At 41.7% G+C, this 17328-nt stretch overlaps 1 protein-coding gene across 1 annotated transcript; it reads left to right on the top strand.

Annotated features, from left to right (window-relative positions):
• Nucleotides 1–15612: 15612 nt before the first annotated feature.
• On the top strand, nt 15613–16551 carry LOC115458227 (olfactory receptor 5V1-like). The gene has a single exon (XM_030188086.1). It carries the CDS (start codon nt 15613–15615, stop codon nt 16549–16551), a length of 939 nt encoding a protein of 312 aa, XP_030043946.1.
• The last annotated feature ends 777 nt before the right edge of the window (nt 16552–17328 follow it).

Here is a 17328-nt window from a genome sequence, read left to right as displayed (position 1 = left end):
TCCAGGTGCATAGCACCCTTACCTTGGATGCTGAGCCCTCCAAATCCCCCCCAAACCCACTCCCCACAACTCTACACCATTAGCATAGTCCTAATGGGTGAAGGGGGGCACCTACATGTGGGTACAGTGGGTTTGGGGGGGGGGGGGGGTTTGGAGGACTCAACATTAACCACCACAAGTGTAACAGGTAGGGGGGGATGAGCCTGGGTCCACCTGCCTGAAGTGCACTGCACCCACTAAAAACTGCTCCAGGGATCTGAATGCTGCTGTCAGGGAGTTGGGTATGACATTTGAGGCTGGCATACAGACTGGCAAAAAATGTTTTATTTTAATTTTTTTGGGGTGGGAGGGGGGTTGGTGACCACTGGGGGAGTAAAGGGAGGTGAACCGCGATTCCCTCCGGTGGTCATGTGGTCAGTTGGGGCACTTTTTCCAGACTTGGTCCTAAAAGTACATGGACCAAGTCCAGTCGGCAAAATGTTTGTTTGTGCCAGGCATTTTTTTCCATTATAAGGTGAAGCCGGCCATCTCTTAACCACTCCCCACCCCTTCCCGCCTTCGCAACCCTACCAACACGCCTCCTTGAAGGTTCGCTGGTGCCACGATGAAAAAGCAGTTGGGGCCGGCCAAATCGGCTTTCGATAATACAGATTTGGCCGGGATCAAGAGATCGCCAGCGATCTCCTGATTTGTGTTGGAAGATCGCCGGCGATCCCTTTCGAAAATGAGCTGGCGAGTGATATATTTATGATACAGAGATAGGGCATCTGTATTCTGCCTAACCCTCCCATGTTTGTATATGTCATTCCTTGAATGGAATGGATTTATTACCAAATCTGTTGGTTAGCCTATAAAAATGTATTCATTTTGAATGTTGGCCATGAGAACCTAGCAGGAAAGAAATGTCCCTGTTGGGTTTTCCTTCCTGTTAACAGGCTATTTTATGCAATTCTAAAATAAATGACTAATTCACATTGACCGGTTATAGATTTGGATTTATTTACAGAAGAGGGATCGACAACCCAAAACTAGCTGTATCCAAACAAGTAGTACCCAAAGTAAATGAAACCCTTCAAAAACTCATTATAGTATTTATTTATTTATTATATTTGTATCCCGCACTTTCCCACTAAAAGCAGGCTCAATGCGGCTTACATAGTAATAGGTAACGCAGAATTTTGTTATGTAAAGTAGGAAATTAAGTATAACATAATAATAGGATGGATAGGTAGGTAGAGACAGGTGATAGAGAGAGGAAGATAAGGTGGGAGATAGAGTACTACTGCTAAAGAAAATGTGCAGTAATATCATAAACAAAATACAAATGGTCTTGCACTGAGAAAATAAGAATTCCACAAAGACACTATAATCAGGTCAAATGTTTAAATTGACTTTAAATACCACCCTTAAAAAAAAAACCAAAAAAAACAATCAGTCCTCAGCAGAATCAACAACCTCAATGATCAAGATAATAACAGGAGATAAGGACTACCAAATTTCAACAGGTTGGTATGAAACAACTGGCATTTCCTTTACAATTTGTGTTCAGCAACTATAACACATTAATATTGCATGGCTACAACAAGAATGAAAAATTAAACTGCAGTTTTCAACTTGGACACAAGGTGACAGTGTTGTATAAAACATCAACTAGCAGCATATTAGGTACAAAACATTTGCAGCATTAACGTGGCAGAAACCGATTGAAAACACAGAAAAGGAAAGAAAAAGTATAGAGAAGAAAATGGACAAGCAAAAGGAACCAGATAAGAGAACAAACACTTAAGCAAGCCAAAAGAAAGTTACTGCCACAAGTTGGAAATTCCCTCATTGTATGAAAGAGTAAAAGAATCACAGACTGACTTGGCACAGCAATATTAGAAGAAAAAATTGGTTCAATCCATGTACCATTAAGCTACAGACAAACTTCACTACACTTCCTCCCTGCTATAAGCAAACAAGTGCTTACCTTGATCCAGGAGCCTCAGAGACAGTTAGTGGAAATTGTATGGAGTAGCGGAGTTGAGTGAATTCCTACAGGCTGGTGAACCAATTTGTGGAACCCAGAATAGAATCTTCGGTGATAATGCTGTTGAAACAAAGAATGAGCCTAACAAGTCAGCAATGTAATTGATTTATTCACTCTTTAGTACAATGATATTGCCAAGGTAAGGAACAGAGTCTGGACAGAGAGAGGGAAAGAGAGAGTAAGTACCTCCGCCCTAAGTCTGATTCTGTTAAAAATACAATTAGCAAAGCTCCTTCTGCTGCCTCAGGAGTGAGGAAGTCAACGGGCATAGGCGCCCGGTATAAGAGGCTTGGGGAGGCTAAGCCTCCCCAGCCCAACTGCAGCCCCCACCCCGCGAGCTGCAGACTTCCCCGTCTGCTCTCAGCTGCCATTTCCTGCCTTTTTCCAGCCTCCCCCCGCTCCCCGTCGTCAATCATCTCACGTCACGTCTGCTGCCCACCCTCGTTCCCTTCCTGCCCTCGCCCTACCTTAAAATATTGGCAGGCGACACCGTCATTAGAAGCAGCAGCAGGCTCCAGCCTGAGCCTTCCCTCGCATGGCTCCGCCTTCTTCTGACGTATTTCCTGTTTCCGCGAGGGCAGAACCATGCGAGGGAAGGCTCAGGCTGGAGCCTGCTGCTGCCTCTAATAGCGGCGGCTGGAGCAGAAAGAATCTAAGAGTCGCGAACTGAACCGGCGGGCGGGGGACGACATGAACATTCTGCTTGCAGTGGACGGCCGGGCGCAGCACTGAGCGGCAGACTGCCGATTTCCTCTCCGCCCTGGTGATGATGCTGTAGTGATGCGGTGAACGCTTCCGCAGTGGCTGAGGTGCGTCTCTGTCGTGCCGGCGCTATCCTTCTGTGTCGTGCCAGGGTTGGTGGCATAGTGTCTCTTGTGCTCAGCGACCTTTGCCACAGAAGCGCTACTTTCATTTTAATTAAAAAGCAGGATAGGATAGGATGGGGGGGGGGGGGGGGGGGGGTATGCCTGCAGCAGCTGCAGAGAGGCTTTTCACAAAAAACTGCTTTCTTCCTACTTCGATGAGTCCTGGTATTCGTCTTTGGCCCTTCAGGGGCGTGGTTTCACTAGTGCATGTAGGCATTTTCTATTCACTAGATCTTTAAGGACAGGCTGAGCCGAAAGATCAGATTTTCACCACTACTGGAAGTTGCTAGTTTCAGATCAGGTGCTCAACATTAAAAGTTTATATTTATTTACTTACTTATGGCATTTTATCCCACATTAAACATGAATTAGGGTGTTTTGTGGCTCTACATGATCCCTTGTTTCATATTGTTGACGGTCTGCATTTTCCGTATGGATGGTATATTGGTGTATTAGGTTCTGCCCAGTGTAATATTTATGGTACCGTAAGGTTCTGAGTGTGTTTTTGCACAAAGTTGTGCATAGTGTTTTGCAGTTGAGCGATTGTGGTTAGTATATGCTTTGAGCAATCACTTTATCCTTTGACATATGATACATATCTAATATCTAAATTTAATAAAAGGTATTGTGACTTATTTTTATTTATTTTTTCTGTGTGTTATCAAACAATTATGGATTTAAGCTCCACCCCCAACCCCGCCCCCTTTAGCCTCCCCAAACAGTTGGGCCACCGACCGCCTATGTCAACGGGCTGCTTCCATCCACCAACACTTGCACTCTCCAAGCATGCTCAGATTGTGCATGAACTGAGCATGCTCAGGGAGTGTTGGCATCAGCGGCTGGAGGCACCCAGCTGACTTCCTTGCTCCTGAGGCAGCACAAGGAGGAAGGCGAACACTTAGGCAGTAGATTTCATCGACTGGTTTCGGCATCCCCATTAGCCAAAGGTACGATATCTAATGGGGAGGGGCAGGGGCGTAGCCAGACACCCAATTTTGGGTGAGCCTGGGTCCAAGATGGGTGGGCAGAAGAACCCCACCCCATCCCATAGGTGATTTGGTTTCTCCTCTCGCCTGCATGCCATATGGTCTCTCAAATATCCCTCCTCTCCTGCACACCTTTTAAATTTCAGATTTTCAGTGAGGTGCAACTAATACACACTACTCATGTAGACCCCACATCCTTCCCATTGATGCAGCTTCCTGTTTCCGCATAGGCGGGAATACGTCACAGGGAAGGCTGTGGGGCCAATGTAAGCAGTTTGTATCAGTCGCTGCTTCCTGCAGGCGAAGATCTGCTATTTATAAGGTATGCAGGAGGGACAGTTGTTGGGAGTTTTCAGCTTGGGAATCTCTGCCGGCCACATCATAGGTGTGCTGCTACTGGTGGGCCTGAGCTCAAAGTGGGTGGGCCTGGGCCCACTCAAGCCCACCCTTGGCTACGCCACTGGGGAGGGGTGAATTGATTTGCTCCTTTCTGACCACTGACAGGTCATTTATGACCTATGAACTGCATAGCTATAAGCATCAAACTTTTCTATACTTTTGCTAAGGGCTGAATCTTTTTGAAAGCCCTGACTTCAGCATTCTGTGTAATACAGCAGCAATCTTGCTGAGAGCTGTGAAAAGCTGTGTATCCGAGGTCACTCTGACCCTTAAGAGCACTATTCCACCCTCCCTGACAGAGTCGGTGCCACTGAGACTGCTCCACAAGGTTTGAAGACGGAGAAGTGTTGAGGATATAGATAACACTTTGAAAAGCCCTGGGTACTAGAAAATTCCTATAACAAAATGTACATAAGTACAAAAGTAATGCCACACTGGGAAAAGACCAAGGGTCCATCGAGCCCAGCATCCTGTCCACGAAAGCGGCCAATCCAGGCCAAGGGCACTTGGCGAGCTTCCTAAATGTACAAACATTCTATACATGTTATTCCTGGAATTGTGGATTTTTCCCAAGTCCATTTAGTAGTGGTTTATGGACTTGTCCTTTAGGAAACCATCTAACCCCTTTTTAAACTCTGTCAAGCTAACCGCCTTCACCACGTTCTCCGGCAACGAATTCCAGAGTTTAATTACACGCTGGGTGAAGAAAACTTTTCTCCGATTTGTTTTACATTACTACACTGTAGTTTCATCGCATGCCCCCTAGTCCTAGTATTTTTGGAAAGCGTGAACAGACGCTTCACATCCACCTGTTCCACTCCACTCATTATTTTATATACCTCTATCATGTCTCCCCTCAGCCGTCTCTTCTCCAAGCTGAAAAGCCTTAGCCTCCTTAGTCTTTCTTCATAGGGAAGTCGTCCCATCCCCGCTATCATTTTAGTCGCCCTTCACTGCACCTTTTCCAATTCTACTACATCTTTCTTGAGATGCGGTGACCAGAATTGAACACAATACTCAAGGTGCAGTCGCACCATGGAGCGATAGAACGGCATTATAACATCCTCACACCTGTTTTCCATACCTTTCCTAATAATACCCAACATTCTATTCGCTTTCCTAGCCGCAGCAGCACACTGAGCAGAAGGTTTCAGTGTATTATCGACAACGACACCCAAGTCCCTTTCTTGGTCTGTAACTCCTAACGTGGAACCTTGCATGACGTAGCTATAATTCGGGTTCTTTTTTCCCACATGCATCACCTTGCACTTGCTCACATTAAACGTCATCTGCCATTTAGTTGCCCAGTCTCCCAGTCTCATAAGGTCCTTCTGTAATTTTTAACAATCCTGTCGCTAGTTAACGACTTTGAATAACTTTGTGTCATCAGCAAATTTTATTACCTCGCTAGTTACTCCCATCTCTAAATCATTTATAAATATATTAAAAAGCAGCGGTCCTAGCACAGACCCCTGAGGAACCCCACTAACTACCCTTCTCCATTGTGAATACTGCCCATTTAACCCCACTCTCTGTTTCCTATCCTTCAACCAGTTTTTAATCCACAATAGGACATTTCCTTCTATCCCATGACCCTCCAATTTCCTCTGTAGCCTTTCAAGAGGTACCTTGTCAAACGCCTTTTGAAAATCCAGATACACAATATCAACCGGCTCCCCTTTGTCCACATGTTTGTTTACTACTTCAAAGAATTGAAGTGAATTGGTCAGGCAAGATTTCCCCACACAAAAGCCATGCTGACTTGGTCTCAGTAATCCATGTCCTCGGATGTGCTCTGTAATTTTGTTTTTGATAATAGCCTCTACCATCCCCGGCACAGACGTCAGACTCACCGGTCTATAATTTCCTGGATCTCCCCTGGAACCTTTTTTAAAAATCGGCGTTACATTGGCCACCCTCCAATCTTCCGGTACCACGCTCGATTTTAAGGATAAATTGCATATCACTAGCAGTAGCTCCGCAAGCTCATTTTTCAGTTCTATCAGTACTCTAGGATGAATACCATCCAGTCCAGGAGATTTGCTGCTCTTCAGTTTGCTGAACTGTCCCATGGCATCTACAGTGGGGGAAATAAGTATTTGATCCCTTGCTGATTTTGTAAGTTTGCCCACTGACAAAGACATGAGCAGCCCATAATTGAAGGGTAGGTTATTGGTAACAGTGAGAGATAGCACATCACAAATTAAATCCGGAAAATCACATTGTGGAAAGTATATGAATTTATTTGCATTCTGCAGAGGGAAATAAGTATTTGATCCCCCACCAACCAGTAAGAGATCTGGCCCCTACAGACCAGGTAGATGCTCCAAATCAACTCGTTACCTGCATGACAGACAGCTGTCGGCAATGGTCACCTGTATGAAAGACACCTGTCCACAGACTCAGTGAATCAGTCAGACTCTAACCTCTACAAAATGGCCAAGAGCAAGGAGCTGTCTAAGGATGTCAGGGACAAGATCATACACCTGCACAAGGCTGGAATGGGCTACAAAACCATCAGTAAGACGCTGGGCGAGAAGGAGACAACTGTTGGTGCCATAGTAAGAAAATGGAAGAAGTACAAAATGACTGTCAATCGACAAAGATCTGGGGCTCCACGCAAAATCTCACCTCGTGGGGTATCCTTGATCATGAGGAAGGTTAGAAATCAGCCTACAACTACAAGGGGGGAACTTGTCAATGATCTCAAGGCAGCTGGGACCACTGTCACCACGAAAACCATTGGTAACACATTACGACATAACGGATTGCAATCCTGCAGTGCCCGCAAGGTCCCCCTGCTCCGGAAGGCACATGTGACGGCCCGTCTGAAGTTTGCCAGTGAACACCTGATGATGCCGAGAGTGATTGGGAGAAGGTGCTGTGGTCAGATGAGACAAAATTGAGCTCTTTGGCATGAACTCAACTCGCCGTGTTTGGAGGAAGAGAAATGCTGCCTATGACCCAAAGAACACCGTCCCACTGTCAAGCATGGAGGCGGAAATGTTATGTTTTGGGGGTGTTTCTCTGCTAAGGGCACAGGACTACTTCACCGCATCAATGGGAGAATGGATGGGGCCATGTACCGTACAATTCTGAGTGACAACCTCCTTCCCTCCGCCAGGGCCTTAAAAATGGGTCGTGGCTGGGTCTTCCAGCACGACAATGACCCAAAACATACAGCCAAGGCAACAAAGGAGTGGCTCAGGAAGAAGCACATTAGGGTCATGGAGTGGCCTAGCCAGTCACCAGACCTTAATCCCATTGAAAACTTATGGAGGGAGCTGAAGCTGCGAGTTGCCAAGCGACAGCCCAGAACTCTTAATGATTTAGAGATGATCTGCAAAGAGGAGTGGACCAAAATTCCTCCTGACATGTGTGCAAACCTCATCATCAACTACAGAAGACGTCTGACCGCTGTGCTTGCCAACAAGGGTTTTGCCACCAAGTATTAGGTCTTGTTTGCCAGAGGGATCAAATACTTATTTCCCTCTGCAGAATGCAAATAAATTCATATACTTTCCACAGTGTGATTTTCCGGATTTAATTTGTGATGTGCTATCTCTCACTGTTACCAATAACCTACCCTTCAATTATGGGCTGCTCATGTCTTTGTCAGTGGGCAAACTTACAAAATCAGCAAGGGATCAAATACTTATTTCCCCCACTATATAACCCTCTGTAAAAGAAAGCTAGAACCTATTTTAAGATGCTGAATTTCATAAACATTGAGATAGTAGGTGCCATCTTATATAAACAATAGAGTGACACAGAAATTAGCTGATGTAACACATGATTTTGCTGAACTTGCAAGTTGGGAGGGGGGATTGCTGCTCGGTCCAGTGTATATAATGCTACTGTGATACTGTATTAGCCCGGAGGGGTCAGATGATCAACAGAGCATAAGCCTTTATAGCTATCTGTAATTGCTCTATTGTCTAATTGCTTCATCGTGTAATTATTTTACTCTATCTAATTACTCTAATTACTTTGCCTAACTGCTATATTGCCATATTGCTTTATTATCATCCAAAGATTGGTAAGTAATAAAGACCTTTCCTCCTCTAAGAAACCTGGCCTTGGTTTTCTCTGTCACCTCAGATCCTGGGGGTGGCTTATACACTGTGACTCAGGGAGGGCGTAAGGATGTAGAAACCCTACTGCCTCACCTGTCCAAACTATTATGTCTCTTATAGCAAGTGGAAGGATCAGAAGGAAGAATATTATGACATTCTCTGGGGACCGTGTCATAGCCTAATTACAGACGCCACTATAAACAGGGGGTAGGGTGGGGAGGGAAAGGAAATATGTACCCCCAAGTCCATCCCTTTGCCTTCCATGAATAGCTGGCTATGGCCCAATTGTAATCTAATGATTAATCACGTGATTAACATTTTTAATAGCGCAACTAATCACAATTAAAAATTTAAATGAAATGCATAGTATATTTTGATGGAAACTGAGCGAACACAACTTACAGCACGGAAAAATCTGGAAAAAAAGTACTGGGAGGTTGTTTTTGATTTACTATGGACTATAGACTGGTTTTGAATGTTTCTTGTGATAAAACATGTGCGAATGTAATTTTCTATATTAGTCTATGGAGAAACATGGATTCAAAATAGTTTTTTTCCCTGCAAAACATGAAGACCATACATACAAGGATCACCTCTTTACCACTGCTTTTGACTCCTAACCACTACTCACTTGCCCTGTCCTTTTATCCTCACCTCTTTATTCCCTTACCCTTATTGTTCTGTCTGTTTACCTGTCTTATCTAGATTGTAAGCTCTTTGAGCAGGGACTGTCTTTTTGTGTATGGTGTACAGCGCTGCGTATGCCTTGTAGCACTATAGAAATGATAAGTAGTAGTAGTAGTAGGTGCCCCAAATGACCAGATGACCACTGGAGAGAATTGGGGATAACATCCCCTTACTCCCCCAAATCACAAAACATTTTTCCAAACAGCATTATCAAAAGGAAAAGATAGACTTATTTTTGTAGAAAATGACCTTTCCTGCTCTGATTTTGGAAGTTTTAGAGTGGAGGAGTGGCCTAGTGGTTAGAATGGTGGACTTTGGTCCTGAGAAACTGGGTTCAATTCCCACTGCAGGTACAGGCAGCTCCTTGTGACTCTGGGCAAGTCACTTAACCCTCCATTGCCCCAGATACAAATAAGTACCTAAGCCGCATTGAGCCTGCCATGAGTGGGAAAGCACAGGGTACAAAAAAAAACCCGTCCAAATTCAGACTTAGATGTCATATCCAAAAATGCCCCTTGTGCATTTGACTTGCTCAAAGTCACAAGGAGCAGCAGTGTGAGTTGAACCAATGTTGCCAGGATCAAAGCCTGCTGCACTAACCATTAAGTCACTCCTCCTCTGTTTTGGGCATCTTGCATTTGGACGTCTTTTATTCAAAAATGGACTAAAACAAAGGACATTCAACTCACAAAGATGTCCAAATCATAGGACGTCCACAGTATTTTCAAATACAAAAAATAGACATCCATCTTTTTTGAAAATGATCTTATTCGGAATTTGGACGTCTTTGTAAAACGTCCAAATTCTGATTTAAACGTTTATTTTGAAAATGCCTCTCTAAATAACAGAGATTGAATGGTGAGTTATGATAGTTCTCTGTTGCCTCATTCAAATTATGGTACTTGGATAAAATCATTCACATCTGCACTACACAAAGTACTATGCACTATTTTTATTGAGAAACCTTTCTTCTTGAAAGAAACTTCACTGCTCAATCAATCAATTAATGACACCAGTTCATCAGGACTTAAAAAAAATTGAAATTAACTACACCAAGAAATATGTATTGTCACCTTTTCATCATTATGTAAGTGCCAAAATTATTTGTAATAGTTTTAATACTTGGAATATATATTACAAATACTATTACAAATAATTTTGGCACTTACATAATGATGAAAAGGTGACGATACATATTTCTTGGTGTAGTTAATTTCAATTTTTTTAAGTCCTGATGAACTGGTGCCATATATATATTCCAAGTATTATAACTATTACAAGTAATAATTTTGGCACTTACAAAATTGCATTCACGTCACTTTTCATTTCATGAACGTGTCAATTATAGCACGTTGGTCTATCTCCACTCAAGTTGTTTCATATGCATGTTCACGTTATATATGTACTTTGGTTTTTTAAGGTTTCTTCATGTTAGTTTTTCATTATGTTTGATTTATAATGTATGATTTATATCTACATGTTTACTGTAGACCCATGTTGCAGACGCTGTGCGCCAAAACATGGCCCGTGTCAAGTCCTTGATGCAAGATTAATATACAAGATTCATGCTGTGCAATTAAAGGACTTGTCCCATTGTTGAAGGTTCCTATATCTTTTTTTTTATTTTTTTGGACTTTCTTTTGTGCTTTAGACTCTCTCTGTGCTGCTCTTTAATATACATGTTGACATTCTGTATCACCCTTCTTCGCATTTCCTATTCTCAATGCTATCTGATCTTGGACTCCGCCAGTGGATCACTTTCCCCACCCATAAGAGTAGTCATATGCTTGACCTAGTCATTTCAAACTGTGTCTCATCTAGTCCCCATCAGCCTTTGCGTTCACCCCTGTTCCTTGGTCTGTTCATTTGGCCATTCACTTTTGCTTCTCCCTCACTCTGCCCAAATTTGCACATTATTCTTTTCCTAAACAGTCTTGTTTCCTAGTCAGCGTAGAGAGGTGTGGTAGCCGTGTTAGTCCACTCTTAAGGTTATCAATAGAAATCAAACAAAATAAAACATGGAAAAGAAAATAAGATGATACCTTTTTTATTGGACATAACTTAATACAAGGTATCATCTTATTTTCTTTTCCATGTTTTATTTTGTTTGATTTCTATTGATAGCAGCTTTCTGAAACTCATATGCATGTCTAAATGCTGTGATTTATGCATGGATATGTCTCTAAAATAATGATGTCCACAGAAGATAGTGTAAATTATTTCATAAATGGTATATGATGAATTTTTCATGAATCTTATTGAGCTCTATAGAAGGTAGGTGTCCAAAATTAGTCTTAAAAATAATAGTCTTTGTGTCTATGGATTTTGTCTCCAATGAATAGATGCACCCTATTAAAGACTCTTAACTCATTAAGTGGATCATACTAGAGATGCAAAATCCTTTGGACAAAACGGTAAGAGATGGGATCAGTCCTTTCTTTACTTTAGAGCAGACCGTGTACTATTCTATTTTAATATAATGCTTCTCTAGATACAAATTGTGAGTGTGACTGTCATAATATTCTTTGATATCACTGTAAGGCTGAAGTAAATACAAATTCTAACTATATAATTTCTGATAATTTTTTAAAACTAGTTAATCATTGTGCCTAGATATTAATATGTCCCTTTCTTATTTTTAAGAGAAAATTAAATGTCTCCCCTGCTTAATAAGCCACACTAGCGGCTGCCACGTGGCAATGACGACACAACCCACATGGCAGCTGCTAGCGCAGCTTAGGAAATAGGGTCTGCATTGAGATATCTGAAACAAGGCAAGAAGGCTCTCCAGTGACACAGGGAACCCTCAATGGATATCTGCTCATACCAGCAATCTAAGAAATACAGAAAGGAATAAAAGCAGCCTACTGTTTTTACAATTTTTATACTTCAGCACAACAAATAGTGCAGGAATTATAGTGATAAACCCTTGAAGAGAAAGATTTTCAAAATGTCTAAGTTGGTTATCAATGTATTCTTTTATAATATTACCCTCGTTAAAATCTACCTCAAAGAGAAGCTAATGCATGTTTAGGTTACATTTTGATGCTATATTGTCTGCTTTGTCTACCCTGCCAGATCTTTTGCTATTGGGGGATTATAAATTGTACTTAAATTCTATGATACTACTGATGAATTGCAAGAATGTTAAATCATTTCTCAGGAGCCACACTTTAACAAAAGGTTGTATAATAATACTTTAAGTTATTGTATAATCTAACAACCCATAATGAAAATCTTCATTTTTACCATTCTACATGCAATATTATATTTAGCTCAACATAGGAAACCTCTAACTGACTACCTCTACTTCAGGAAACAGGTGAAAGCTTGGATCTTCTTCCAAGCATTTAATACATGGGGGGGGGGGGGGGGGGGTTCTACTAAGCCAAATAAGTGTCTACACGCGCCCAATGCACACCAAAATGGAGTTACTGCTCAGCTACCACATGGCTCTTGTGGTAATTTCATTTTTGGCACGCGTCCATTATGCACGTTTGGAAAATAGGTTTTTCAGCTACACATATTGGACACTTGCCAAGTGGCATTTGGCACATAGGTCATTACCACCCTGTTACTGGGTAAGACGTTTCCGCTACGTCGATTTTCATTTTGCCCCACATCCATTTTCAGCAAAATATTTTTTAAAGGCATTTTTTGTAGGTGCGCTGAAAAATAATTCTGCGCATGCCCAAAACCCATGCCTACAGTACCGCAGGCCATTTTGCAGCTCAGCTTAGTAAAAGGACTCCAGGGTAACTAACTATACACTCATTCTGCACCTTGACTACACACACTGTAACTTGTTTAACTTGCCTGAGTTGAGTCACCCATCCATTTATGCCAACTGACTCTGTACCACCTATCTTGTCTCCATTTATGTATCTGCACTTGGCTCCTCAGCTATATGGTAAACTGTATTGTAGAAAAGCACTAGCATCATATCTATGTTACTTGAATATTCTAATGCATGCTTAGTAGATGTTTCATTAGTATTATGCTGACATGGCATTATTTTATTTATTTAATTATTTATTGCATTTGTATCCCACATTTTCCCACCTATTTGCAGGCTCAATGTGGCTTACAGAGGTCTGTTATGGCAATGCCATTCCAGTGAGTCAGATACAATTGGTGATGTAAAGAGATTGAGAGTGGGAAAGAGTTCTAAGAAAATAATTATTAAAGAAGAGTTTCAGACTAGTGAGGATTAGTGTGGATGTAAAGTTAAGCTATGGGTCATCTTTGTAGGCTTTGTTGAAGAGATACGTCTTCAGGGATTTACGAAATTTAGGTAGTTCTTTGATTGTTTTCAAGTTGGCAAGTAAAGCGTTCCATAGCTGCGTGCTCATGTAGGAAAAGGAAGTTGCATGTATAAGCTTATATTTTAATCCTTTGCAGTTGGGGAAGTGTAGATTCAGAAATTTTCTAGATGATCTTTTGGCATTTCTGGGAGGCAGGTCTACAAGGTTTAGCATGTAAGTCGGGGCATCTCCGTGGATGATTTTGTGTACAATCATGCAGATCTTAAACGTGGTACGTTCCTTGAGTGGGAGCCAGTGAAGTTTTTCTCTTAAGGGTTTTGCAGTTTCAAATTTTGGTTTTCCAAATATGAGTCTGGCGGCGGTATTCTGGGCTGTTTGGAGTTTCTTGATGGTTTGGTCTTTGCAGCCAGCGTAGCGTGTGTTGCAATAGTCCAGGTGGCTTAGTACCAGTGACTGTATCAGGATCCGGAAGATGGATCTAGGGAAAAAGGATTTTACTCTTTTGAGCTTCCACATAGCGTGGAACATTTTTTTTTCGTTGTGTTCTTCACGTGGGTCTCGAGCGTGAGGTTTCGGTCAATGGTGACTCCAAGAATTTTCAGATTGTTTGAGATAGGAAGAGAAAAGTTTGGTGTGGTTATAGAGGTGAAGTTGTTTGTATTATATTGTGAGGTGAGTACAAGACATTGTGTTTTTTCTGCATTAAGTTTTAACTGGAATGTGTCTGCCCAGGAGTGCATGATTTGAAGGCTTTGGTTGATCTCATTGGTGATTTCGTTTAGGTCATGTTTGAACGGGATGTAGATCGTGACATTGTCTGCATATATGTAAGGGTTAAGGTTTTGGTTAGCTAGTAATTTAGCTAAAGGTATCATCATCATGCTGAAGAGGGTTGGTGAGAGGGGGATCCTTGGGGTACTCCACATTCGGGTGTTCATGGGGCTGATAAATCTGCGTTCATTGTTACTTGGTATGATCTTGTGGTCAGGAATCCTTTGAACCATTTAAGAAATTCACCTCCGACTCTGAAGTATTCTAGTATATGTAATAGTATTCCATGATCAACCATATCAAAAGCACTGGACATGTCGAATTGTAGGAGGAGTATGTTGTTTCCAGTGGCAATTGTTTGTTTGATGGAGTTCATTACAGACACTAATACAGTTTCCGTGCTATGATTCGACCGGAAACCTGATTGAGACTCATGCAGGATTGAGTGTTTATCTAGATAGTCGGTGAGTGAGTTGTTTCGTCACTATATCTCCCATGAGTTTAGTTATAAGTGGAATGGATGCTATTTGAATTCCAGTGCTGTTTAATGTGTATATTTTTAATCCTATTTCATGGTAGTCTTATTGTTAGGCTTCAATTTGCTGTTTTCAAATTTACCTCATTTAGGGGCTCTTTTACTAAAGTTTAGCTCGCATTATCTACAGCAGGGCCCATAGGAATAAAATGGGTCCTGTTGCAGATATATCTCGAGCTAAGCTTTAGTAAAAGACCCCCTTATCGTATTTATGTTTATAGTTGGTCATTTTACTATTGTTATGCTGTTAACAATCATTTTAATTTAATTGTACAGTTAAACTGTACCTGCTGTACACCACCTTGGTTGATTTTATTTTCATAAAGGTGGTTAATAAATCCCAATTAATAAATATTGCACTTTTTAAAATATTCACCATGAGTGACACTAGACTTAGTCTTCCACTGTCTCTTTCACCACTGTTAGAAATCAGGCAGCAGGTGCAAATGAGAAGGGTTTCATGAGGAGTTTTAATATCTTTAATGTGATCAGCTGTACAACAGCAAGAATATAAAGGTTACAGTTATCATCTATTAAGACAGGCAGACAGAAACAAGGAGTGGCCTAGTGGTTAGGGTGGTGGACTCTGGTCCTGAGGAACTGAGTTCAATTCCCACTTCAGGAACAGTTCCTTGTGACTCTGGGCAAGTCACTTAACCCTCCATTGCCCCAGGTACAAATAAGTACCTGTATATGTAAGCCACATTGAGCCTGCCATGAGTGGGAAAAACATGGGGGTACAAATGTAACTAAAATAAATCCCATTGCTCCAATGTCATATCATGCTGGTATAAGTTTATAAAGGCACAAACAGGTGACCTCTAAAAAAACAGCGCCAACATTTTGGAAGCTGTACATTTCCTGCCTAAGTACTATGCTGTAAAAGTAGTATCTGTGTGTTGTGTTCTCTGTATTGCTTGTTTTTTTTTTTTAATAATTTTCTCTAATTCTACTCTTTCAACTCTGTTTAGCATCTCATAGACTGTAAATATGGGAAAATGGGTAATCAAAGCAGTGTGACAGAATTCCTGATTCTTGGATTCTCAGAATTCCCAGAGCTGCAGCTCCCTCTCTTCACTCTCTTCTCACTCCTCTACCTGATGGCCTTGCTGGGGAATCTCCTCATCATCTGCATAGTATGTACTGATCAACATCTCCAAATCCCTATGTATTTTTTCCTGGTCAACCTTTCCATGATAGATATCTGCTCTTTGACCTCCATTATTCCAAAGCTGCTTGCAATCCTAATAACAAATAATAATCACATCTCTTTCAGTGGATGCTTTTTGCAGATGTACTTTTACTTTGTCTTTCTCGGTGCAGAATTTTCGCTCCTTACCGGGATGGCATATGACCGTTATGTGGCAATTTGCAATCCCTTGCGTTATACTATCATCATGCATAAGAGGTTCTGTGCTCTTCTGGCAGCTGTATCATGGTTAACAGGTGTATTCGAAACATTGCCACACACTATTGTTCTATCCCAGTTTTCATTCTGTAACTGCAATATAATCAATCACTTTTATTGTGAAATCACAGCACTGAAGAAACTTTCCTGTACCGATACCTCAGTTATTTTAATTATGACTTTTGTAGGGGGGATTTTTTCAGCATTGACCCCATTACTTCTCACCCTGACATCCTATGTGTTTATCATCTCTACTATCCTGAAAATTCGTTCTAGAGAAGGGAAAAGCAAGGCCTTCTCCACCTGCTCCTCCCATCTCACAGTCATCATTCTTGCCTATGGGACTGTGGTAGGAGTGTATATGAAGCCTGGGTCATGGAACTCTGAGAATCCAAACAAGCTGCCTACAGCAATGTATATAATCACTCTTCCACTCTTGAATCCTCTGATTTATAGCTTAAGAAGCAAAGAATTAAAGTTAGCTTTGAAAAAAGCTGTTTTAAGAAAGAAAACATTTTGCATCCTCTAAAACATTACATGGGAGGTTATTTTTAATTAGGGTGCACTGTGTTTTTGTCAGTTATTGTGCATGAAGAGGCCCATGTTACTAAAGGGCTGTCGTGTGGCAACAGTCTTGCTGCCCGCCAGTCCAGAACTTCTGCAGGGCTTCAGCAGGAGCACAGCGGTAGTTCACACTCCTAGCACGTGCCATTTCCAGCGCTACAAAAATATTTTCTATCTTTGTAGTGCTGGTGCTTACCTGGCAGCAATCAGGCAGTGCCGCATGCTGCCTGTTTACCGGTGGGTTAGCATGGGAACTCTTACCGCCACTTGAATGGATGGCAGTTAGTGCCCCCCCCCCCCCAAAAAAAAAGTGGCCACGCTATAAGTTGTTCACTTTCCACACAGTCATTTTCTTTCCAGAATAAAGCAGCCTTTTTACCCACAACGGTAAAAGAGGGCCTCAGTAGGCCACATCAAAACCCGAGCTGAAGCTAGTGTAGGCATCCTTTTACTGCAACTTAGTAAAAGGACCCCTAACAGCTAAAAACAATAGTTTGCTAAGTGAAAAGGCTGTCCGCTAATTGTTGACTCAGCAATTACTGCACTGAAAAGTTCATTACCATGCACAGATTTTGTCTCAATTAGTGTGAAGACATTTAAGAACATACTCTATATATATAATTCCTAAAATATTGGCGTGGAAAAAATGCATTTAGTGGTATTCTATAAACTCTGCCTAAAGATAGGCACGGTTTTTAGAATATGTTTAGCAGTCATTCCTGTGACTACGTTTACCTGATGT

The sequence above is a fragment of the Microcaecilia unicolor genome, chromosome 14 (assembly GCF_901765095.1).
Source record: "Microcaecilia unicolor chromosome 14, aMicUni1.1, whole genome shotgun sequence".
In the NCBI taxonomy this organism is placed as follows: Eukaryota; Metazoa; Chordata; class Amphibia; order Gymnophiona; family Siphonopidae; genus Microcaecilia; species Microcaecilia unicolor.
This window is presented reverse-complemented; position numbering and strand designations above follow the sequence as displayed.

Coding starts and splice junctions, on each gene's coding strand:
- LOC115458227 (XM_030188086.1), top strand. CDS start 15,613: ATGGGTAATCAAAGCAGTGTGACAGAATTCCTGATTCTTGGATTCTCA.